General features: G+C 29.7%; 3 protein-coding genes and 1 long non-coding RNA gene across 5 annotated transcripts in view; 3 read left to right on the top strand and 1 right to left on the bottom strand.

Annotated features, from left to right (window-relative positions):
• LOC111689641 (GTP-binding protein Rhes) overlaps positions 1–25,739 on the bottom strand; it is a 157,111-nt gene that overhangs the window by 35,225 nt on the left and 96,147 nt on the right. The gene's annotated exons all lie outside the window — the stretch shown is intronic.
• On the top strand, positions 7,172–16,683 carry LOC124420124. The gene is made up of 3 exons (XR_006941048.1): positions 7,172–7,229; positions 15,815–15,953; positions 16,663–16,683. It is a non-coding gene; the product is annotated as an uncharacterized LOC124420124 (long non-coding RNA).
• LOC124420123 lies at positions 17,709–25,729 on the top strand. The gene is made up of 2 exons (XM_046952106.1): positions 17,709–17,849; positions 24,510–25,729. Exon 2 carries the CDS (start codon positions 24,518–24,520, stop codon positions 25,331–25,333), a length of 816 nt encoding a protein of 271 aa, XP_046808062.1. The 5' UTR covers positions 17,709–17,849; positions 24,510–24,517; the 3' UTR covers positions 25,334–25,729.
• Positions 19,186–24,468, top strand: LOC111690866. Its single transcript, XM_046952529.1, has 2 exons — positions 19,186–22,541; positions 23,445–24,468. Exons 1-2 carry the CDS (start codon positions 19,186–19,188, stop codon positions 24,466–24,468), a joined length of 4,380 nt encoding a protein of 1,459 aa, XP_046808485.1.

Here is a 25,739-nt window from a genome sequence, read left to right as displayed (position 1 = left end):
CTAAAATATTCCTTTTTTCAATATTATTAATATTACAATTTCTGTTATGTTTCTAGTTGTAAAATTTATTATTAATATGCACGCATACAACAATTCTTAATATTAATGCATGCCTTGGCATGAATTTGAAATGTTGTGGGAACCGTTTTTACTAGTTGGGAGTTGCTCAAAGGAAATAAATAAAATTGCAAGAAATGAAATAAAGCTGTAATATTGATAAATTTACAAATACAATACATACAATATAAATTGTATTCTCAATGTTCCCTAGAGAAAAACATATGTATATATTTACATACATGTATGTTATGTGCAACAATTTGTTGTTATGCATGTAAATTGAAAAGGACTTGACCAATATAAGTTGAAATCTAAAGTTATAATGATTATGTCTAAAAACACAATTCTACATTTTATTCTCCAGACATAGTTCTGTCAAGACGGACTTAAATTTTTAAGTTATGGGACTTATTGGAGCGTTATTGCAATCATTTATACAAGCATTTGTTATATCATTTAAGTTGTTGGGCCCTTTATCGTTATTGCATCAAAAACATATGCTCAGCTACCACAACTGTTTTTAATAACAATATCCAAAGAACAATACCGCATAGAGTCCAGATAAGAATATATACAACTAGCTATATGCATATTAAGGTGGTTCTCATAGGGTAAACGTTTGAGCACAACTTGAAGATGTTAACCCGTGTCACTGGGGCTTCAAAATTTTGAAAATCTCAATTTTTTTGGCCTTTTGATATTTGTCTATCCATATCTCTGGAAAGACTAAAGTTATTTGCCCGTATCATACTTTAAATGATATATTATTTATAATTGTCCAATTCACAATCGATGTCGTATCGTTGTATTTTTAAAATAAATTTTTGGAAACAAACACAAATCAATTAGAAAAAATTACGACATACTACGATACAACCTTACAACACAGATTGTGAATTGCACAACTATATGATATTCTACACAATAAGTACGCAACTCCATAGTACTGAAACCGAAAAAGTAAGAGTTGGAAGGTCGTAAAACGCTGTATGAAATGCTTGAGATACACGTAAAATCTGAAGAACCATCTGCCCCAAGAGAATCAAAGATGTTCTAACCATGAAATTGTCATTGTTGCTGGACTGCTGTAAGTTGTCCGATGAGAACGCTACTTGTATCATTTTGGCTACAGTAGTAGCCCTCGGGCAGGATCCCAAAGAATATAAGTTTTTTAGAAGCGTTATAAGTGGACAGCGGATAATAAACCGTCATATATACACGGAACAAATTTAATACAAACTAAAAAGGTTATTTACGTGACGGAAAACTACTACAGGTATTCTCAAAACAGAGCAGTAAGAGCGGGTGTTCTGGTATCACATGAGTATACGAATGTCTAGGGGAAAAGGGTCTCTGCAACGATACAAAGGCATCAAATACTGGAAAACTCAATGGAGCGTGCAATTTCATGGAGCAGATGTTTGTTTGAGAGCTCCTGTACCTATGATACGTATTCGAAGTCTTTTTGAAAGGGTTTTATTACTGCAAGTTTGAAAGCACACTGGGACCTCAACCCAACATATTCATGAAGTTTCAAAAAGAATGGTCGGCGATTGCTAAATCCATGTACGATTTAAGCGCAAATGACCAGAGAAGAAATCGAGAATATCAAAGAAGAACTATAAAGAAACACAAGTTGGCATTGATACATCATGGCCATCTTGATGGAAAAGGTGACAATACCTGGTGGGTGGCAAAAGCTATTTACAGTCTTAAAATACAATACTTCCGTGACCAGTTTAAGCTGATTTCCAAAAGAAAAGAGGCCTTAGAAGCTCTTTGTGTTTTTAACGTTCGTGTCTACTGTGAAGCCTGGTTTATTGCCCCCAGTTTGTGTTTAGCACCAACACAAGAACTTGTCTGGGTCCTCAAAACAAAGCAAATCCAAAATGAATTTTCTTTGGTTGTCCTTCTTTATCAAAAAATTTCGAAATGCTTGAGATTGCTATTTTCTTATAGAAAATTTATAGACATTATTCTTTTTACAGAAAATTTTCAAAACATTTAAACTTTTTAGAAAGGTTTTGATAAATTTTTCTTTGATATTTTTTTTTATTGAAAGAAATATGATAAATAAAATAATGATAAAAAACTACGAAAACTTTTTTATTGAAAATTTTCGATAACTTTTTAATTTTAAGAAAATTTTTGAAAAATATGTCAGATTGATTTTTTCTCTCCTCTCTACAATTATATTGCACCCTAATACATTCAATGATTTTATAGTTTTTATTATAAGGTTCTGTAAGAGTTCGTTATCAAAGTTTATGTTTTTACAGGCAATTTATGCAAATTAATGCAACCGGAAACAGGAGTAAAAACTTACATACTTCATTCACATTAATTCACAAATACATGCGAATAAGCAAACGAGCATAAATATTTATAAAAAGAAAAGTGTACAAAAAAATTCCAATTTGTAAGAAAAGGTACTTTTTTCTTTTAAAAAAATTGCATACAAAAATATGTGAAAAATGAAAATGTACATACATATGTATGTATATGTAAGAATTGATTAATTGTACATGTATATGTTATAATTGATTTTAACAAAAAAAAAAATCAATTTACCTCTGTATTGAAATATATTTTCCAAAAATTCCAACATTAAATATATAAAACAATATTTACCTGAAAAGAAAAAAAAATTAAATTTATATGTTTATTCATTTAAATTTAAAAAATAAATTATTTAAAATAAACAAAAAATTGTAACCTTCCTTCCTCTGAGTTTATGTATGTGTAAACTTTTAAAATATTTAACCCTTATCAAGTTTCTATTTCAACTATTTCTAACTCCCTTTTTCACACTAATAAATCTAATAAACTGCAAATCTTATATTTATTTTGCCTGCAAAAATTTAAGATTTTTTAAGCATTTTTTTACATTCTTTTATTACTATTTTTTGTTTGTTTGTTTTATACACAATTTAACAAAATTAATCGTCTATGCCGTAAAATTGTCAATAATTTATATTTCTGTAGAGTGAAAAAAACCCAACTAGTGTAATAAAAATTTAAAAGAAATACTAAAGAAGCTTTTTTAATGTTTATACAGTTTGTAACATATTGTAGCAAATTTATAACTCCTTAGACTTACGAAGGTGGAATCAAAAGTTCCTTTAAATGAAAACTAATTTTTTTTTAACAATTTTCAAATTCATATGCTAAATAAAAAACTATATATTACAATTTATATCATGGCTTTTCCGCTGTTTTTTTATATACATTTGGTATTAAATTAAGTTTTTGAAATTCTATTCTTTCTTTTTTTAGTGGAGCATTTTGAAAACATTTTTTTAATTTAGAACATTTTTGATAATTTTTTTTACAAAATTTTTGAACAAACTTCTCTTTTAATAAACATTTTTGGCAGACTTTTCTTTTTATAGAAAACCATTGAACAAAACTTTTTTTATAAAAAAAATTTTCAGAAATCCATGTTTTTGTAAAAACAGATTTTTGAAAAATTTTGTTTTTAAAGAAAGTTTTAAAAATTTCCGTTTTAATATAACACCGTCCGACAAAAAGAGGAAAAAATCGTTAGACAAGAACCGGTCAGATGCTATAAATTTAAAGAAAAAAATCTTCATTTTTAGTCTTTCATTTCGTGATCCTGTGTTCTTTTAAAAAGACTGCAAAGTTTAAAAAAGTACATTTTGAAAAAAGTATTTTAAATTACATTTACTGATCAAACAATGTCAAATTTGATGTCAGGTGAACAAAAAGAGTATGAAATATTTTGTATTATTTTTATTTTATACTGTTTGAATGAAAATCTATCAAAAATGTCTTTTAAAATTGTTATCCTTAAAAATCTATTAAAATTTTCAACATTATAAAAAAATGATGAAAGATTTTTTACACATCTTTTGATCCTGACAGAATAAACTAAAAATATTTTACAACTCTTTTTGTTAGATTGACCTCAAATTTTACATTGTTTGATCAGTAGAACTATTTTTAAATATTTTTTGAAAAATGTACTTCTTAAAACTTTAAAGTCCTTTAAAATGGCCACAGGATCACGAAGTTCAGACGTATATCATCCAGTTCGTGCCTAATTTTGAGTGTCGGGCGGTGTTATAATCTGTTTAGAAAAAAATTATTTTTATAGAAAACTTTTTAGAATTTTCTCTTTTAATAATAGAGTTTGAATTTATGTTTGCAGAAAATGTTTAATTTTTATAAAAAATATCTCACTTCATAGAAAATTTTCATAATTTTTCAAAGAAAAATTAAACAAATTTATTTGTTTTTTTTTTTAATTTCGAAATTTTTTCTACATCATTTTAGAAAAATTTAAAATCGTATTATTTTCTAAAATTTTTTGAAAATTTTCGAAAGGATTGAATTTTTTGGTTATATTTGAGTTTTATTTTTAATTAAACGAAGAAAAATGCAAAAATAGAAATAAATTTCAAATAAAAACAGAAACAGACACAAAATGAAAATTTACGTTTTTTCTTTGAATTTTTCCAAATTGAAGTTTCATTTTATTTCAAATCTAATAGTGTAAAAACAAAATTTATTTTTAATTTGATTTTGTTGCTGATCATATCAATTTTCATTTTATTTTGTATTGGCAGTATGAAATTTAACCACTTCTCTCACAGCGTGTAGGTAGCTTAAGGAAATTTAATATAAATGATTTTTTTTATTAATTTTATAAAATTTGTTTTTTTTTAGGAAATAATTATAAATAATATTGGAAAACTTATTTCGTACATTTTATAGAAAATGTTCGCAATTTGTCCCATTTTATAAAACAAATTTTAAAATTTCTCTATTAATAGAAAGTTTTTTTATTTTTTTCCTTTTTAAAGAATATTTTTGTCTTATTCGTAGAAAATTTTAAAAGTCTTCTCTTTTCTAAAGATTTTTTTTTAAAATAATACCCTACACATGTGAGGAATCGATGTTAATCATCTTCAATAAGCTTCGTCTTCGGTACCAAAGAAGATCATGTGCCAAATTTTCTTAAATTATCTGCAAAATTACGGCCTTTAGTTTGATTACAAGGTTTACAAGCCCTATTCGTGGGCTAGAAATAATGGACCGATCTTAACCATTTTCAACTATAAAGTGAATCAGAAAATGATTCTGAGCCGATTAGTATACTTTAAGGTTTAGGACCAATATTATTGTCCTTATCATTTGTAATGAACGTTTATGATTCATCTACAAATTTTCTTTTTTCTAATTTTCTAATCAAAAATTTTATAAAAATTTTCCTTTTTATTATTTTTTCATTTTCAATGAAAATTTATTACAAGACCTAAAACTTATTTAAATAATTTGCATAATATGTATTGTATTCAAAAGTAAACAATACAAATGCTTAAGTAACTTGTCTTCATTTTACTTTACATATAAATGCCTAAACTTTAAACATATCACTATACTACTATATGGTCACCTTAAACAAAAAAATTGCTCTCGCAACATGGATGTTTATAAACATGTAACTTGTCTATACATTAACTTACAAAGTATTGGTCAATGGACAAACAATCAATTCCATGCAAAACTGATTTCTGGATAAGAATTAGTTAATTAAAATTTATAATTTGGAAGAAAAAAATTTATTATAAAAATTTTATTTAATTAATTTGTAAAGTTTTTATTGCTTTTAATGTGATAATGCAGTGCCGATTAAATATACTACAATAAACGAATAATCGTTTTATATGACGAATAATCGAGTAGTTAATAATTGGTTATATACCCAAACCAAACTTAAAACTTCATACAAAACTTCCTATTACCAAAAAACGTGATACGTCTTTCTTTTTGTATAAAACAGTGGTTGAATAAAGAAGTCATTTTACGAATAGAAAATATATAAAACCCAATAGTAACAATAATAGTAAAAAAACTTTAAAAAAATTTGTGCTTCGAAGAGTTTGCTCACACTTCGTGGATAAAGAATACCTAACCTTGGTAAGATAATCAAATCAAAAAAACTTTTGGGATAAAGTTTCCTACTTACATTCTAAGAAAATCTGTGCAGGAACGTGGGTATACTTGGTTTAATTTTTCTCAATAATCCGGATGCCAATTTGGTTTTGAGGTTAGTTTCAACCCGGGAGAATAAAAGTAGCCTCCAACTTAATCCCATCCGTACATATTATCGAGGACATCACTATTAAAATACATCTTTTTATCTGGATGAATAACTTTAATTTTTTAATAGTTTTCGCAAAATTATTCTTTTTTTATTTCGATTGCAAGATATGACTGGTAAGAATTTTGGTATTAGACTTATTATTTAAAAATTCAACAAATTAATTTTCTTCACAGGTTTGCTTTACCAAGTGATCAGTCAATAAATAAAATTTAAAACAAAACCAAATCTTGCATATACCACTGACGTACCTACTTACATATATTTTATACAAAAAGAATATATAAGAATATCAAAAGAAAAAAAAAACAAAAGTCATAAAAAGCTCAATTTTGCTTCAAAAACCATATACAGTGGAGTTCAAAACTTGTCCACTTATCGCTTAACTGCTTTTATATCACACATTCAACACAGATTCCGGAAATTAATATTGTCTAAAGTTAACATGTCCAACAAAACATTAAATATTCTACAAATAATTTCTGTTTATCTAAATTAAATCTAAAATTGTAAAATTTTCATAAATTTTCAACATTTTATATTTTCAATATTAATCAAAATTAAATATCACTATCTAAATTGTCAAATTTGAATCAATTTTCAAAATGAAATCAATTTTTTTAAATAATTTCGAATTTTGAATAAAAAAAAGAAAACAAAAAAATCAAAATCGTTTTATAATTTTTCCTAAATTGTATATTTTTTTTCAAAATTATAATGTAAATATAATTTTTTTTCTTAAAAATTATTAAATACTCCCAGTAAATGAACATTTTTTTAAGTTACATTTGTATTTATAAATCTAATTTTTAAAATCTATAATTATAACTATCAAATAATGAATTCTTAAAATTATTATTGCACTTCCCCTAAATTTTTATTAATAACCTAAATCTAAATTCTATATCTTTTAAATTCTAAAATATCTAATCCACAAAAACGAATGTATATGCAAGAAACTTAAATTATTTTTAAAAGAGAAACATCATTTGGTACAACAGTGTATAAAGATCCAGAGGCCTCTACATCTTCATAAAACTTGGTGAGTTGTAACAAAAGAAATAATTAAAATGTAAAACAAAATTCTCTTGCATATTCAAAAAGTAAAAACCAAGTGCAAATAACAAAAACAACAAATTATTAAAATCATAAAACAAAAATAATGATAAAGAGAAGTAATACAAATTAAAAATCAATTGTGTAATGTAAACAATAATAAGAATTAACAGTACACCTCTCTTATATATCAAATTTGTTAAAGCTTAAAATCAAACACAAACTCTTACTTATTATTGTTACGTTACATTACTTACAGTTGTAATCTCTTTTGATTATGTTAATTACATTGTTATAATTATGTTAAATTGCTATTTGAAAACGTCACCGAATCGTTCGAAAGTCTTTAAATATCGTTGTTATTTTTGTTAATTGCAAATTTCTTTAATTGTTAAAAATTTAAATCTAAATTATTGTGTATATTTAATTTATTAAATTTGCTAATGTTTATCTTTTATCTTTTTTAATTTTTCATATATCTTAATATTTATGGGATGAATAATTTGTTTAATAAATTCAATATGAATTGCTAAATATTCTACTTATGTTTTCAATCATGGTATAGTAAGCTAGGATATGCTTAAATATGGGATTCTGACTAGAATGGGTATCATGCTGTCAGGATATTGGTAGGCGCGGGTTCTGAAGCATAGTTTTCTACTAACACCTTGAAGACTTTTAATAATATAGATAAATTAATCCCAACCCTTTTTGTATTTCTTTCTCACACTTAACTATATCGGGGATTTTTGTATTTTTATGAGAATATAGTTATCATGATCCATTTGTTTTTAACGTAAGGTTAGTAGTAATTTTCAGGGAGTCTATATAAAAATAATATCTGTATTATGAGACTAAATGGAGAAGGACACGAACCTCCCCACCCGGCTGAAGCTAGCGATTTTATGGCTCCCATAGTTCTTCTTATATTTAGCCTTTAACAAAATGTCTCTTTGTGAAACATTAATACAAAAGAAATCCTTATTTTGTAGGGTTTTATTACACATTATCAGTTAACTCATTTTCTATACAAAAATTCCGAAATTATTTAAACGGAAAATTTTTTTTCCAAATAATGAGTTTTTTTTTTTTTTTTTGATAAAACTGGCCACTATTTATTAACCGTCTGATAGTAAAAATATTTTGTATACATTTAAGGAACATACATATATGGCTTTATAAATATGGGTTTGTTTTTAAGGTCGGTGCTTTTTATAGGGTCAAAATAACTAATAACTTAGAAGTTTTTCATTCTTTTTATTTAGAATTTTGTCAAAAAACTAGAGGATTTTTTAGCGATTTTTTAAACATTTAATATCCCACGTTTCTTTTCTTATATTAACTCTTCAATCTAATTCTCTTTTTATACATAAATGGATTTTTAGCGATTTTTTAAAACATATAATACCCGAGGTTTTTAACTTTAAGGGGGCCCTGGCCACTGGCCCTCATTTTGTTCTCGACCACGTACAACTTTAAATCAACTCGAAGACACCTCAGCTTCAAACATGTAAAATTTCATTGCAATATATTTAATAGTTTCAAAGATACCGAATTATTTCCAAAAATAAAAGTTTCTAAACCACTGTGATACGTTTTGTATTCTTTACCATGGCCGTTTGGGCGTATGATTACTTTTTGGTATTTATAACAAGTATACGCATGTGACAATAGATCTTTAATAAAGTCACTTCAATATAGGCGTATGATTAATTTGTTTGTCTTCATAACAAGTATACGCATATAACAAAAAAACTTTATTAAAGATGTTAGTATTAACAAAATTATTAGAACTACATTGAATGATAAAATTCTAGTATGACAATGAATTATCTTTATATTTCTAATTACTGTCCATTAGTGAAATCTTAAAAATATATACATACATATTTACATTAACATTTTTCTAATAGTATAGAGCAATAAAACATTAGAGTGTCTGTTAACATCAGCTGTATGTAGTATTAAGATAAATATTAACATTTAGCACATTTTCCAAGTAGTTGTTTTCTTTCTCATTTTCTTTTTAATTTTCTTGAAATGTGTCAGTTTTTATTATGCTCCCACTTCAATTTTTTTCTTTGTATTTCATAAATATTGTCATAAAATTTATGAAAGTCAACATGTGTTTCTTAAGTTTTGTCAAAAAACAATAAAGGACAAGTTTTATTATAAGTTTATCTTACACTTAACTGCTTTTGAAAAATATTACAGAAGAGAAAAAAACAACAACTTATTAAGTATAGGGTAAAAAAACAACTTTAAAATCATGCTGCAAAGTGTGTCACTTTTCACAATAACCTTTAATATTTTAGCAAGTCATTTCTTACTTAGAAAGACTTTTCACATCATCTTAGCTCCACTTCCTTTTTGTTAACGAAATTTTAAATTTTAACCTTAATGAAATCTTTTTTTAAACCTAATCTAATATAACCATATAATATGATCCCCAAAAAATCTCTCATTTCCTTTAAAATCTTTGACCTTTAAAATTCAAAGTAAAGAAAAAAAAATGTCATAAAAAAAATTATTTGTCCCCAAACACCATAAGTTATTAATACTCATAAATTGTATTACAAAAAAAAAATGAAAACAAATATTTTTTTATTGAATTTGGTGAAAATGATGACAAGATTATCATAAAATATAAAAAACATACACACACCATCATTCCCATATTTACCCAAAGCACACATACAAATGAAAATTAAACCATAAAGCTTTAACAAGAAATTCCTTTTTATATAAAAATAAGCAAAATCCAAAATCCAATTTATCACCCACCAAACCATCAATCATCAAGTGTAAAAAAATGTTTGTCAATAACTATAAACCTATAACTTCTACCATTTTTAGCATTTTTTCTTTTATTCCTTTGTTTATTTTTGTGGAACTTATGACCTCTTTTCGGGTTTAGAGTATAAAAATAAAAAAAATGTTCATCCATATAAGACAATGTATGTGGCAAACTCAAAACCATAACTAAATCACGGACATCAAAGATTTTTCAGTAAAAAGTAGTCTTGGGTGTAGAAAAATAAAAACTTTAAAAAACTTACCAAAAAAGAATCTCGTTTGCATAAAAAGTACTAATATTTGGATTGTTAATTCTTCAAGCTCTTCAAATTCTTCTTTATAAAGATATTTAAAAAAAAATATTTTTTTCTTAACTTTTCAATCTAATTCTCATTTTTAGAAAAATCTCTCTTTACTTTAAAAAAAAACATTTTTATATTAAATTTTCAAATAAAAGCAATTTAAAAAAATTTCGAACAGATTTTTTTAATAGGAAATTTTTAAACAAATTTTCTTTTTATATAAAATTTTTTTAACAATATTTTCATTTAAAAAAATTCGAACAAAATCTCTTTTTATAGAAAATTGTTGACCCAATATTCTCTTTTTAGAAAACTTTCGAAAAGTTCTCTTTATATAAAACAAACTTTCTTTTTAAAAACAATTTTCGAATAAATTTTGAAAAAAACTCTCGTTTTAGAAAAAAATTTTATACAAAATCTACTTTTATAGAAAATTTTTAAACAAATTCAATTTTTAAAGATTTTTTTAAATTAAAAATAAATTCTATTGAAATAGAACATTTGTAAACATTTTTTAGAAAATTTTTGAAAAAAATTCCATTTGTAGAGAACAATTTATTTTTTCTTAAAAACTTTCTAACAAATCCCCTTTTTTTAGGAAAGCATATGTTTTTATAAATAATTATCGAAGAAATTCTCTTTTATGTAAAATTTTCGAATAGATTCTGTTTTTTTTCAATTTTCATACAGCGCTTTTGAACAAATTCCCTTTAGAGTGAACAATATTTCTTTTTAAAGAATATTTTCCAAGAAAATTCTCTCTTTAGAGAACATTTTCGAACGAATTCATATTTTGTAGAAAATTTTTGAACCAATTTCATTTTAAAGAAAATTTTCAAATAAACTTTCTTTTTACACAAATTTTCAAACCAAGTTTCATTTTTAAAAAGCTCTCGAACAAATTATATTTATATAGAACAGATTATCTTTTTACACAAAATTTTTAAACAATTTTTTTTATAAAAAGCTCTCGAACAAATTATATTTATATATCTCTTATTTTACAGAAAATTTTCGAACAGATTATTTTTTGAATATTTTTAAACAAATTCTCTAGTCATATAAGATTTTCGGACCAGTTCTCTTTTTGCAGAAAGTTTAAGTAAATCAAATTCATCTTTAATATTAAACTTTTCGAACAAACTCCCTTTTTGTAGAAACTTTTCGAACAAATTCTATTTTAATAGAAATTTATCAAACAAAATCTCTTTTCATAAACATTTTTTAACCAATTTCAAAACGTTTTTAAACACATTCCCTTTATACGGAACAAAAACTCTTTTTAGAAAAAAAGTTTCAAACAAATCCTGTTTTTGTAAAAAATATTTTCTTTTTGCGAAAACCTTTCTCTTTTTTTTTTATAAAAAATTTTCAAACAAATCAATTTTTTAGAACATTTTTGAATAAATTCTCTTTTCAAAAAAGATTTTCGAACCATTTCTCTTATAGCGGAAAGTTTTTAAATAAATTCTAATTATTTAGAAAATGTTATATTTTTATAAAAAGTTTTCGAACAAATTCTCTTATTGCAAAATCGTTCGAATATATTTGCTTTATGTGGAACAAAATCTTCTTTTTTGTGAACAATATTCGAAGAAATTCTCTTTTTCTTTCTTTATAGAAAGAAAATAGAATATTTTTGATTAAATTATCTTTAAAAAACAATTCGATCTAGATTTCTTTTTGTAATAAGTCTTGGAAATAATTTTTTTATGTAGATTATTAGAACATATTTAAAGAAATCCTCTTTTTAAAAATAATACAATTTTTCAAGCAAACCCATTTTTATATAAAATTTTTTATTTTCTATAGATAAATTTCTAAAAAAAAAATTTTCATATAAAAAGAGTAAATTTAGAAATTTTGTAGTAAATTTTAAAACTAAATATATTTTTATAAAAAAAATTTTAACAAAATCTCTTTTTTCCAAGGTTTATATATTTTTAATAGAATTTTTTGAAAATGATTTTTTATAGATTTTATAACATATTTCAAACTACAAAAAGTACTATTCCCATTTTTATCTCCCTTGCCAAATCTGTCCATCTCACACACATAAACCTATAATCAGAAAGAGACCATTGTTTTTATAAAAACAAAAAACAGCAAAAGCAGTCATCTCTGGTGGTGTGAGAAATCTTAAATACTTATGGGAGTTAAATGGGGAATATAAAAGGGATTTTTAATGGAAAGTTTATTGTATAAACAAAATCATTTTCATGATAAGCATTTTACTCGTATTCAATCATTAATATTTAAAACACAGGTTTGGGTATAAAATGTATATATTTATAATGTACATAAGTATCTAAGAGAATATGTAGTAAGTGTTTGTACAAATGAGTAAAAAAGGATTAAAAAAATAACAAAGTTAAATTGGATAAAAGTGTGGTTTTTTGTTGCATTAAAGTTTGCTAAAATTAAGCTAAAAGAGAAATTATTTTTAAAGTTTAATTAACTTTTCTTATTGCTATTTCTTACACATTTCTTATTTAAACTAATTTTATTAAATTTACTTCATTTAACTTAGCATAAAGTTTATAACAAGATAAAGTGAAAACCTACTTATTATCTTGTTAATTGTCAAATAAATTTCATGAATACTTACTTCAAATCAGGAAAACAACTTTATTAAAACTCTTAGATTTATATACCTATGCAACATATACATATGTAAGTATGTATGTATGTACAACCCCCACTCTTATCGATTTGTATTGCATTTGATTGAGATAAAATAAACAATCTGACAGATTTTAATGTTGAAAACATAGATATTTTTTGATATATACCAAACACCCTTATCGCAAAAGGACATAAATCTAGACGACAAAAACAAATAAAAATGCTAGAGTGAGGAAACAAAATTCGTTAAAACCACATTTAAGTGTAAACATAAAAACAAAACACATACATACATAGGAATCAGTATACTAATACTTCCCAACAGTTTTACAAGGACTCTATACCATCTTTTGCATATTCTCCCAGTGTTAGTATAACTCTCAATGGGGACTTTACTTTATAGCAAAATTTTTATAGCAAAATCTTCGAGAAATCCTTCTTTTTTATAGGAAATTTAAAACTATTTTTTTTTTAAATATTTTCCTGTTCTTCGAAAAGGAACATTTTTCGCAAAATTTCTTTTTTAAAAAACATTTGTGAAAAAAAAATTTTTTTGTAAGAAAATTTATCGAAAAAGTAATTTTTATAGAAAATTTTTGATTATTTTACAGAACATTTTATTTTCTTACAAAATGTAGAAAAATTTATTTGTGAATAGAAAATTTTCGAAAATATATCTCTTTTTATAAAAAATTTTAAAAAAATCTTCCTAAAGAAAATTTAAAAAGAAACTATTTTCTAATTGAAATTTTTCAAAAAAAATCTCATATATTTTTTTTAATTTTTCTCTTAGACAAAACCTTTATTCTCTTTAGAAAATTTACCAAAAATTTTCCATTTTAAAGAAAATTTTTGAAAAATTTATCTTCTTACAGAAAACATTCTCTTTTTATTTAAAAAAAAATGTGAAAAATTTTAAAAAAAATATTTTTTAAAAAAAAAAATTAAAAGAATTGTAGAAAAATTTTTACACAAACATATTTTTACATAAACTTTCGAAAATGTCTCTTCTTAGAGAAACATAGAAAACTTCCGAAAATTGTCTCTTCTTATAGAAAGTTTTTTTTGAAAAATTTCTGTTTATAGAAATTAAAAAAAATACTCTGGATGGTTATCGTGGTTATCGATGCACTCGAACAGACAAATAGAGTCGAAGGGACTCCGTTTTGACAGGACCTGTACACTCGCCAGATGTAATACATAATGTGTGATAACCGTAAGAGATCTTAATAAGTTTAGATACAGATATCTTGTCAAGTTGGGATATGAAGTGATTGTCAAGGAAAATGTTTCTCACAAGAACATTTTTAAAAATTTCTAAAAATATCAAAAATTTTTAAAAATTTTCTATTTATCCTCACTATAGTGATGTAGGTTATACTGGATATAATGCGTTTGTGGAGATATTTGTAACATTCAAAAATATTAAACTACTTAGTATACTAATCGGCTAAGAGTCGATTTAGGTATGTCCGTCTGTGTGTCCATATAAATGTTGTGCGCACGCTGCATGTCGCAATTTTAGAGACAATTTCGCACATTTTTTCTTTTGAATCAACACTATTGAAAATGGTTGAAATGGGCCCAGTATTTAACCTAACCCTTATACAATCGTACGCCCCGAAAAGGACATTATGCTAAATGTCCTTGAGCCAAAACAAACTTTTGTGTCACGTTTCAACAAATTATCTTAAAAATTGCGACCTGCAGGTTTACAAGCTTTACATGTTTAATGCGTTACATACATCAGCACAAACCCAATATACATTCCCCACAAAAGTAGTGTAGGGTATAACAATCGGGACATGGGTTCATATTTGAACATACATATGTGCATATGTACCCAGCAAAAACTTTCATTACCACGTAAACTTCACTTACACATTAGCTTTTTAAATGATGCCATTGGTGGCAAGTACTTACCACAAACGGTCACAAGTAATTACAAAGAGTAGTCCTTTTAAATCGCATGATAAAACGTATAGAACTTCTTTAACTTCACAGTAGAAAGTATTTATATAAAACATTATTATTAGATCCTTAAAGGACTGCTATGTAGGAGTTATTAAAAAGTATATTATTGGGTTTTTGCTGGGTATGTGTGAAAAAGGTATTTTTCAGCACGCAATCCTCTCTTTTGTTATTTTCATTTTTTATAGTTATTGAATTTTGTTTTTTCCTCCATACATATATACATTTTTTCTTTTGCAAAAAAAAACTGAACCCAATTTGTAAAAATAGCCATGATATGATGATATTGGTGGTCTATTGGCATTATGATAAACGAGGACTATTTCCCTTATCTTACACAGAACGTCTACTTCTTTCTCGTCTGACAAATATTTTTAAAAGTTAAAGGGGAAAAAAGAATACATATCGTAAAATGCTTCAAAGCCAGCATATTTTTATTTAGCAACACAAATACTTACAAAAGGTATGAAATATGAAGTGGCATCTACCACCAATATCAATTTTTATTGTCAGACATATATAGAGTGGTTTGCACGTGATGCATGTGGTATTAATATTTTGTTGACTTCTATTTTTTTTCCTACTTGAGGATGAGGCTGCTACTTTTATACTTCCTTTTTTTCTATTTTTTTCTTCACTTTTTTATTTATTTAAAGGTTTTATTTCCTTTTCTCGTACAAACTAAATATATGCGGCAGAAATACTTATACACATATAGAAAAGTAGATAACATTTGCGGTTACGTACCTATTTAATTTTAATAAATAAACATGAGCTTTTTAATGGAATTTATTTTATTTTTTGAGATGAAGAAGAAAAGTATGAAACCTAGACTTCAAAGTATTAATATATTTTTTTTGTTATTGCTTTGTTGCAGATAAAATAAAAGTTGACAATTCAATAAAATTGAAAAGGAAATATAATGAAGGAAGTGTGGTAATAAAAAAATCTACAAATAGCTAAAGTTTTCAGCAACAACATTCTGTATAAATTCACATGTGTAGCGATCATTTATGGTAAGAAATGTAATAATTCAAAATACATACTGTTCTAAATATATGATGGTTAAAGTGTGGGCTGGAATTGGTGGAGACGTTGAGCCCACCCCAGTTTAGTGGAGGTGGGCTTGTGCTAATGTTTGTAACGAACAATAACATTGGTGCTATGCCCATCTTAAAGTATACCAATAGGCTCAGAAACATTTTCTTAGTCGATTTAGCTATGTTCGTCTGTCTGTTCGTCCGTCCGTCTGTCCGGCCGTCTGTCTATCTTTTTGTCCGTCCGTCCATGTAAACTTTGTATTCAAACTACAGGTCGCAATTTCGAAGATAATTCAATGAAATTTTAAACACAATCTTCTATTGTCCCAGGAATGAAGCCTAATGAAAATAGTTAATATCGGTCTATTATTTTACCATACAAATGAACCCCAGGGATTGTAAACTTTTTAATCAAAATAAAGGTCGCAAATTTGAAGATAATTTAACTAAGTTTGGCACATTTTTCATTTAGCCCCATATAATTGATCCCGCCAAATAGACCTTTTAAGTTCAATCATATATCCGAATCATTTTCGAATCATTTTTTAAACGCTAATCTTATTAAACACTTTTAGTTCATCAACAGCCCTATGACTCAGTTTGCTGATTAATCATCCAGCAATCTTCCGAATGCTAGCTGGGTTAATAGATCTGTGTTTTTTTAACCACCAATAACGTATCCTAGGTGCTGTTCCCTTAACAACAGAAGCCATCTCAGTGGTGGGATTGGGTGACATATAAGATACATGAATGCACTGGTATTATTCTTTAGATGATGAGAATGTTTTAAGGGAAATGACATAGCATTATAAGGATGTTTTCAGCTAATGTTCGATCGGCTCATAACACCTGTTATTCTCCAACGGGACTACTATGGTAAGCGGATGGAGAGCTCGAGTATTTAAGAAAAGTGTACGTATACCGGACCGGAAAATTCATATACGTTAATTGCCATCGGCATGTAAGAAGCACAATGGGGCGATGATGAGTCTCAAAAAGCTTTTCCTGTGGTTGAAGAAGACCACCGCAAAATAGTTTACGTTAAACACACTATATTCATTTGTTCTAAATATGTATATGTAAATTAGTTTAAATTTTCATAAAAATTATAAAATAATGTTATATAAATAAAATGGATAATTGCCGCAATAAAAAATTATAAATAGAATTGTTCTACTTTTTTTGAGTTGTATCACTTTTGCGTTCTAGTTGTTAACTTGTTCTTATGTGTGTTTGAAATGTGTATCTTTATCGATAGGCAAATTTCAATTCCTCCTTTTCAAAAAATTAATTAAAACAGAAAACTATTCTTAATTACTGTTTATGCGTCTCATAATATATCTTAAGCATCCATATTCAAATATCGCGTAATGTACAACAAACTTCCAATTGTTGCGAAGTTTGTTTGTACATTTTTTTTTTTTTACCACTCTTTATAAAATTTAAGTGTTATACATGTAAATAAGGAGAGAAAATATTTTTTGTAACAATGCCACTTGTAAATCAAACCCCCGAAATAAAAGGTGCGTATATCGCAAGAAAACATAATAATTTAATTCAACCCCACTAACCCCCGTATTTTATCTCTATTTTTCTTTAAATATTGGTTAAAAAATTAAACGACTTTTACCCCCAACATTTTTTGGTCCGATCGAACCGGATAATAATAATAATAAAAAAAAATATATAAAAGTCGTACATATTTTTTACAAATAATATTATTTCAGAGAAACATTCTGAGTAAGTCCCCGTGAAACCAAAAAGTTAAGCCCCCCCCGTAAACCTAATTGGTCTCCATAATCCAGTTTTGTGAAGACAATATTAACCCCCAAATACATCAAAAAAACCTCATCGGTAAATCAACAAATAAAAGTAAGTGTTTGTTCATTTTCTTTTTTATAAGTGCCAGTGACATTACAAAAAAAAAAAAGTGCAAAAACAAAGTCTGTGTATACAGTTAGGTTTTTATTAAAATTAAAATTTCCCTCGCTAAAGTAGATCGAAATCCACAAAGTTGATAATTGAGTGAAATCTAAAAGAAAAAAAATATTTAACTTAACATAAAAAGATTTTTTCTTCCTTTACATGTTTGATTCGATCAAATATCATTTTAAGTTGTAATGTAATCTCTTAATAGTTCGCCTTTACAACTCAAACTTGTTTGAACAATACTCAGCTTTAACGGTTCGTGTAAAGAGTAATAAAAAGTGTTTATTTACAAAAATTAATAATATCAGTCGCGACTCAGTGTTCGTAACAAACAAAAAACAGAAGAGAAAACAAAACATATGTATAAACGTACGCGAGTTAAAACAAAACGAGGATTAAATATAAAAATTAACATACGTACATACACACAACAGAACGAAAACAAACGGAAAATAATCGTATCTTGCTAATATTTTTCTTGTTTTGTTTTGATATGAATATATGCAATATTTTTTGATGCACTAGCATCCCAGTGAACATTTTAAAGAAGACAATATTTTGGAATAAAGTGAATCTTAAAATAAATAAACTAAATAATAAATTAATTAACTTAAATAAGATTATTTAAAACTACATACTTAAAATTAAAATAAATAAAAAGGAGCTATACGTGAGTTAGACATAAAAGCGTTAAAATATATCTAACTAAAGTAAAATATTATTATTTATTATTTTATGAAAATAAAATAAATTTACATAGGGTTTACAACAAGAGTCAATTCAATTGGCGATAATTTGGCTATAACGAGTGATAATTGTGACAGTTTTTAAAAACTTATTTCGGAATAAACTTATTATAAACTTATATATTTTCTAACACTAAACTACCACCGGTACAGAATAAAGAATAAAACCCAAAAAGCTGTATACAATTCTTTGTATCAAGCACATTTTACTAATCAAACTATAGTTGCACTTACATTCGTTCACTGATATCTGCCCTAATATACATACTTATAATACTTATACACATATTTCATATTATTGAACATATTTATTATACGTTTTTGTTACAAAATAATTTTGTTACACGATAATTGAGGAACAAACATCTGCGAGGATATCTTCGGTCTCTACTGCGCGTTCTTATTACGATTTATTATTTTAATTCCTCTTATTCGATAAAAACACCAAGTGATTTTCGATTCTCTCGGTTTAATTCTTAAACATTTTGTATAAAGTTTTTTGCCCATTGTAATTTAACATTTGAAACCTTGTCATGTCGATTCTTGATGATTTCATTCGCGCCTCCGACCGTGTAGTCGAGTTCCAGGCGTATTTCGACAATCTTTCTTCGGATAGTCATTCTCTTCATACCTTGGAAGTTCAGAAGGATGAGATAGTTCGTCTTTGGTCAGAATTTAGGTCACGTTATGATGATATCTTGAATAAATTCAATGAGTTAGAGGAGGACGTTGATATCGCAACCTTAAAATCTAGATTCTTTTCAACTTTCGAAGCCCATGTCAAGGTTTTAGCAAAGTCGAATGAGATTTTAGATTCTTTATGCCGTAACACTAGCTCCCCTGTATCTGCAAACCCTACACCTGGCCCTATAGTTGAGAATACTCCTCATATTTCGTTGCCTCCGTGTGATACTGAGATTTTTCATGGCGATTATCAGTCATGGCCAACATTTCGCGACATGTTTACAGCTTTATACCGAAACAGTACCCGTTTATCCCCCGTTGAGAAGATGTGTCATTTAATTAAGAAAACCCAAAGTGAAGCCCGAGAACTTCTGAAGACTTGTCCCATAACCAATGAAGGTTTTGAAATGGCGTGGCGTAATCTGGTCAATCGTTATGAGAACAAGCGGATTCTTATCAATGCACAATTAAAGATCTTATTCAATATTGCCCCAGTTACAAAGGAAACTCCCAGCAATATAAGGCGCATTCAACGAACAATAAACGATTGTGTCACAAATCTATCTCTGTTGAACATCGATACCGAGAACTGGGACATCATTTTCGTATACATTTGTTCGACTTGTCTACCCGAAAATACCCTCAGCCTCTGGGAGCAATCCTTACCAATAAGCACAGAGTTGCCAACGTGGAAGCAAATGGACACTTTTCTAACATCCAGATTTCAAACTCTCGAATCAGTTGCCGACATTCGTACCACCTTTGCAAACCCTAATACATCTCATCCGACTAAATCCAATAACTCAAAGAAACAGAATTTTCCAGATAAAAAGAAAGTAAATAGTTACAACACCAGTGTTTCTACCGGGAAAAATATTAAGTGTTCAATCTGTTCTGGCGCGCATCCCCTTAGGCTTTGTCCATCGTTTCTTTCCATGAATGTTGATGAACGTTATGCTGTTGTAAAGAATCAAAAAAGATGTTCCAATTGTTTAGGGACTTCTCACGAATGGAAGAAATGTAGAAGTCAATATGTATGCCATTTGTGCAAGCGTAAACATCACTCGTTGCTTCATCGCTCAGAGAATACAACCCCGCAAGCAAATTCCCAAACAGTAAATATACCACTGAATCCAAACCCGAGTAATACGTCCGTAATTAACCCCCGTTTAACGTCGAATTTAGAAGGAAACCCTACCACTTCTGCTACAGCGGCAATGCAAATGCGACAAACATACTCCACGCAAATACAGTCCACATCAAATTCTACTGTTTTACTCGGAACCGCTCTTGTTGACATTTATTCAGATGATCTTAAGTATACCGTTCGTGCTTTAATTGACTCTGCCTCCGAAGCAACCTTTATATCGAAAAAGCTTCAAAATAGACTTCTATTGAAAACCCGATCTTCTCAAACTGAAGTTCATGGTCTAAATGGAGCTCTAACTGCCACATCCACTCAATTATGCTACATTCGCATCGGATCACCCATAGATAACACATTCGAAACGTTTACAGATGCTTTCGTGGTTAAAAAACTCACTGGACAGCTCCCTTATTTCCCTTCAGCAGCCTTAAAAGATAGTGAGTTTTCTGATCTGAGAAGAGCTGATCCTTATATTTCCAGCTGTTCGGAGATTGAACTACTCCTTGGTGGAGACATTTACCCGAAAATCATACGAAGTGGTCTTCGATGGGATAGTACGCAATCTTTAGTTGCACAACAGACAGTCTTTGGATGGATTATCACTGGCAGAATATCGTCTTGCAACAATGTCTCCTCAGTTTCGTCTTTTTATAATGATATAGCCTTAAATCAACAACTCCAAAGGTTCTGGGAAATCGAAGAAGTCCCGAGGAGACCACGACTCTCAGTTGAAGACTTACACTGCGAAACGGTATACCAATCGACAACATATCGCAATATTAGTGGTAGATTTGTAGTTTCGTTGCCTTTCCGGCAAGAATACCCCGATGATATTCATATCGGCCCATCTCGTCATATTGCTCTTTCTCAGTTTCTCCGCAATGAAGCTAGGCTTATGAAAAACTCCCCCTTAAAATCGGAATACGACCGAGTCATTTCCGAATACTCAACGCTCGGTCAAATGACCAAAGTCAGTCCATCTAACGCCAATTCGACATACTATATGCCCCACCATGCGGTGATAAAACCTGATAGTACTACCACGAAGTTGAGAGTAGTATTCAATGCGTCAAGTCCTTCATCCAACGGTAACAGTCTCAACGATTTACTTTATCCCGGTCCTATTCTCCAAGCAGATTTGACCATTCTGATCCTACGTTGGAGACTTTTCCGATATGTTTTCAATTCGGACATTGAGAAGATGTATCGTCAGATTCTGGTGAATCCTTCTCATATCCCGTTCCAACGCATAATTTTTCGAAATTCCCCCCAAGATGAACCTCAAGACTATGAAATGAATACCGTAACGTTTGGAGTTAATTGCGCCCCATATTTGGCCATTCGGACACTCCTTGAGTTAGCTAAATCCTGTGAAAAATCCAATCCAGCAGTTTCAAACATCCTACGCAACTACATGTACGTTGACGACGTGTTAGCCGGCGCATACACACTTTCGACTGCCTTAAGAGATCGAGATGAATTAATTGATGTTCTTCAATCCGCTGGCTTCTCGCTTCGAAAATGGACTGCAAATCACGACTATATTCTAAAAGGACTTGCTCCTGATCATCTTCTAGATACAGAGTTCCTGAAATTGTCAGACTCTTGTACAGCTAAAACCTTAGGTTTACGTTGGAACGCCGGAACGGATCATTTTTACTTTCAACTTAAGAATAACCCCGATCGAAACTCAGTTACAAAAAGATCAGTTCTATCAGAAATCGCCAAGCTCTTTGACCCCGCTGGTTGGTTTTCCCCCAAAGTAATAGTAGCAAAAATCATTATGCAACAGATCTGGAAAGATGAAACAAATTGGGATGAAGAACTTAAACCATCAACGTTGCAACAGTGGCACGATTTCCTCGACGATTATGTCAACATCGGTAAGATCCAAATTCCTCGATTCGTTGACTTTGACCCGTCTTACTCGATAGAGTTACATGGTTTCTGCGATGCTTCAGAGAAAGCCTATGCCGCTACTTTGTATTTACGAGCAGAAAACCTTGGTTATGTCTCTTCACATCTGCTAGTCGCCAAAACGAAAGTGGCCCCAGTCAAGTTTGTTTCATTACCCCGAAAAGAGCTATGTGGCGCGGATCTAATGGCTACAATGATCGAATCTATTCAATCCCAGCTCAATCTTAAAAAGCTTAAATTATTTCTCTGGACCGATTCAACAATAGTCTTGGCATGGTTACAGAAACCCCCGAATAGATGGAAAACTTTCGTAGAAAACAGAGTTGCTTCCATAATTGAAAAGGTAGGAAGTCAATCGTGGTCTCATGTTGACTCCAAAAATAACCCCGCCGATTTGGCAACCCGTGGACTCACCGTGTCTCAACTCATCTCGAATGATCTATGGTGGCATGGACCACCGTGGCTAAGATGTCCGAAGAATCAGTGGCCTACGAATTCCTCTAGTTTCTATACCGAAGAAGAAGCGAAGCCCATTCAAGTCCACCTAAATCAGCTTCAAAATACGGACGTTTTGACCGATTTCTCTGATTTCCCGAAGGCTATGCGCGTTATTTGTCGAATATTCCGTTTCTATTACAAATGTAACAAGAATCAACGCCATAAGCTAGCCACTACTGAAGAATTAACTCGAGAGGAGCTGGAAAACGCAAAAACTCGAATGATAATTGCAAGCCAAAGGATATACTTCGAAAAGGAATATACTCTATTATCTCAAAATCAAGAAATTCCCCGAAAAAGTAGCCTCTTAACATTCAACCCATTCTTAGACTCTACAGGCATCATAAGGATCAATGGTCGATTGGCTAACTCCCCGTTATTAAACTACGACGAACGATACCCCATTTTATTACCATATCACGCTCGGTATACAAGGCTATTTTTGATATACTTGCATAAATACTCGCTCCATGGCCAGAATGCTCTGTTATACAGACTTATGCGCCTATATTATTATGTTCCCAAGCTCAAAATTCTTATTAAAAGTATCATATCCCAATGTCGTACGTGTATAATACAAAAGCGTCAAAAAAGTCAACAAATTATGGCGGCTTTACCCCCCGAAAGGACAACACTTTCGCGACCATTCGCTAACACCGGTGTCGACTTCGCTGGACCGTTTAATATCAAAACCTATGTAGGTCGAGGATGTAAGGTAACAAAGGGTTACGTACTGGTTTTTGTTTGTTTCTCTACCAAGGCCATTCATCTTGAAGCCACTAGTGAGATTTCTACTCAAGCTTTTTTAGCTGCTTTTGCACGTTTCTTCTCCCGGCGTGGTTGTCCAAATACCCTATATTCGGATAATGGTACTGCTTTTGTTGGCGCTTGTCACATCTTGGACGCAGATAAAACCCAATTTCTCTCATTGGTACGACGAAAACTGCTTGAACTACATTGTTTCACTCCACTAGAATGGCATTTTATACCGCCAGGTGCACCTCATATGGGAGGTCTTTGGGAAGCCGGAGTGAAGAGCTTTAAGACGCACTTAAAACGAATATCTCACAGCCAGAATTTTACTTTTGAAGAGTTCTCCACTCTGTTAGCTCGTATCGAAGCTTGTTTAAACTCAAGACCACTCAGTCCTAGTAGTGAAAACCCCACGGATCTATGTGCGCTAACCCCCGGACATTTCCTTATCGGTAGTCCCTTATTATCTCCCCCAGAGCCTAATCTAACAGATCACTCATTGAGTTATGTTAATCGTTGGCAAAAACTAAAGGTTCTTCACCATCACTTTGCGCAGAGGTGGAAAGAGGAATATCTTAAAGAACTTCACAAACGTTTTAAGTGGAAATTCCCCCAGCGTGATTACGCTATCGGCGATTTAGTCGTCGTTAGGCAAGATAATTTACCCCCCAATCAATGGCGACTTGGTCGTATTGAAAAGGTTGTTCATGGTTCGGATCACCGAGTCAGAGTTGCCGAAATACGAACTGCCAACGGCATCGTTACTAGGCCAATCGTCAAACTAGTTTTACTCCCCAATACCGAACAACGCATTTAACGTTTCTCTTTCTATTTTCCTTTTTTTTTTTTTTTTTACAGCAAATACGATGCCCCATCAACGTCGCCGAAGTGTATCACCACTAGAGGACAGGAACCGACGCCAACATAACCCCTCTCACAAACGTCAACAGCGTACCTTATATGACTGTCGCCTATGTCGTCAAGATCATCCCCTCAGGAAGTGCATCAAATTTAAAGCAATGAACGTATCCGAGAAGCTGAAGGTCGTGAAACGTTATCAATATTGTGAGAATTGCCTTGGCCACTCACATCTGATTGCATCCTGTCGCAATTCAGACCGTTGCCGACAATGCCAGGGCAAGCACCATACTTTGCTTCACCGCCATAAACGTTTAAACGAGCCTCTTATCAAAAACCAACCAGCCCCCAATATGCGTTCAATTACCCTATTCCCTACCGTAATCGTGAAGATGGAACTGGGAGGGAAATTTAGCAGCGTCAGGGGACTTCTTAACCCCTGCGTGGAGGTCAGTTCTATTGCAAGCTTTCTGGTAGATCGTCACAAGCTGATACAGGAGAAAATTGGATCCGATCTTTTCTGTAAAATCAAATTTCGTTCACGCCTCGACGAGAATACAACGTTTAATGTATTGGCAATGGTAGTAAATGACCTCCCAAGAAAGCAGCCAAAGGAGAAAATTGATTCTCGCGTGACATCTCTTTACACGAATCTTCGTCTAGCAGACCCCTACTTTTTTGCAAATTTCGACATCAACTTCGTGCTCGGAGCAGATATCTATCCTCGCCTTATCCGGGCCAACATTCAGCCAGAATCTGTTGGTACACCGATGGCACAAGATACGGTTCTAGGTTGGACTATTATAGGAAGATTTGGCATCTAAACCACCCACAAGTTCAACATTTGCTGTACAATATATATTATATTTTTCTTTTCCTTATTTTTATTTTTTTTTCCTTTACCTTGATTATGTATAATTTGAATTCCTTTACATAACTGCTCTTATTCTTTGTTATTCTTTTATAAAATACTATATTTTTGTTATTGTATTTATTAGGTATTTGTTGCATAAATGAATTATTTCTTATTATGATTTTTGGATTATTTTGTACATATATTCTTAACAACCTGTTCATCTTGAATATTTTTTTATTATGTTGCATAATGGCAAGGGGGGCGGGATGTTTATGCGTCTCATAATATATCTTAAGCATCCATATTCAAATATCGCGTAATGTACAACAAACTTCCAATTGTTGCGAAGTTTGTTTGTACATTTTTTTTTTTTT

The sequence above is a fragment of the Lucilia cuprina genome, chromosome 5, assembly GCF_022045245.1.
Source record: "Lucilia cuprina isolate Lc7/37 chromosome 5, ASM2204524v1, whole genome shotgun sequence".
In the NCBI taxonomy this organism is placed as follows: Eukaryota; Metazoa; Arthropoda; class Insecta; order Diptera; family Calliphoridae; genus Lucilia; species Lucilia cuprina.
This window is presented reverse-complemented; position numbering and strand designations above follow the sequence as displayed.

Coding starts and splice junctions, on each gene's coding strand:
- LOC111690866 (XM_046952529.1), top strand. CDS start 19,186: ATGTCGATTCTTGATGATTTCATTCGCGCCTCCGACCGTGTAGTCGAG. Junction 22,542..23,444: donor ACGAAAGTGGCCCCAGTCAA/GTTTGTTTCATT, acceptor TCTTATTAAAAG/TATCATATCCCAATGTCGTA.
- LOC124420123 (XM_046952106.1), top strand. CDS start 24,518: ATGCCCCATCAACGTCGCCGAAGTGTATCACCACTAGAGGACAGGAAC.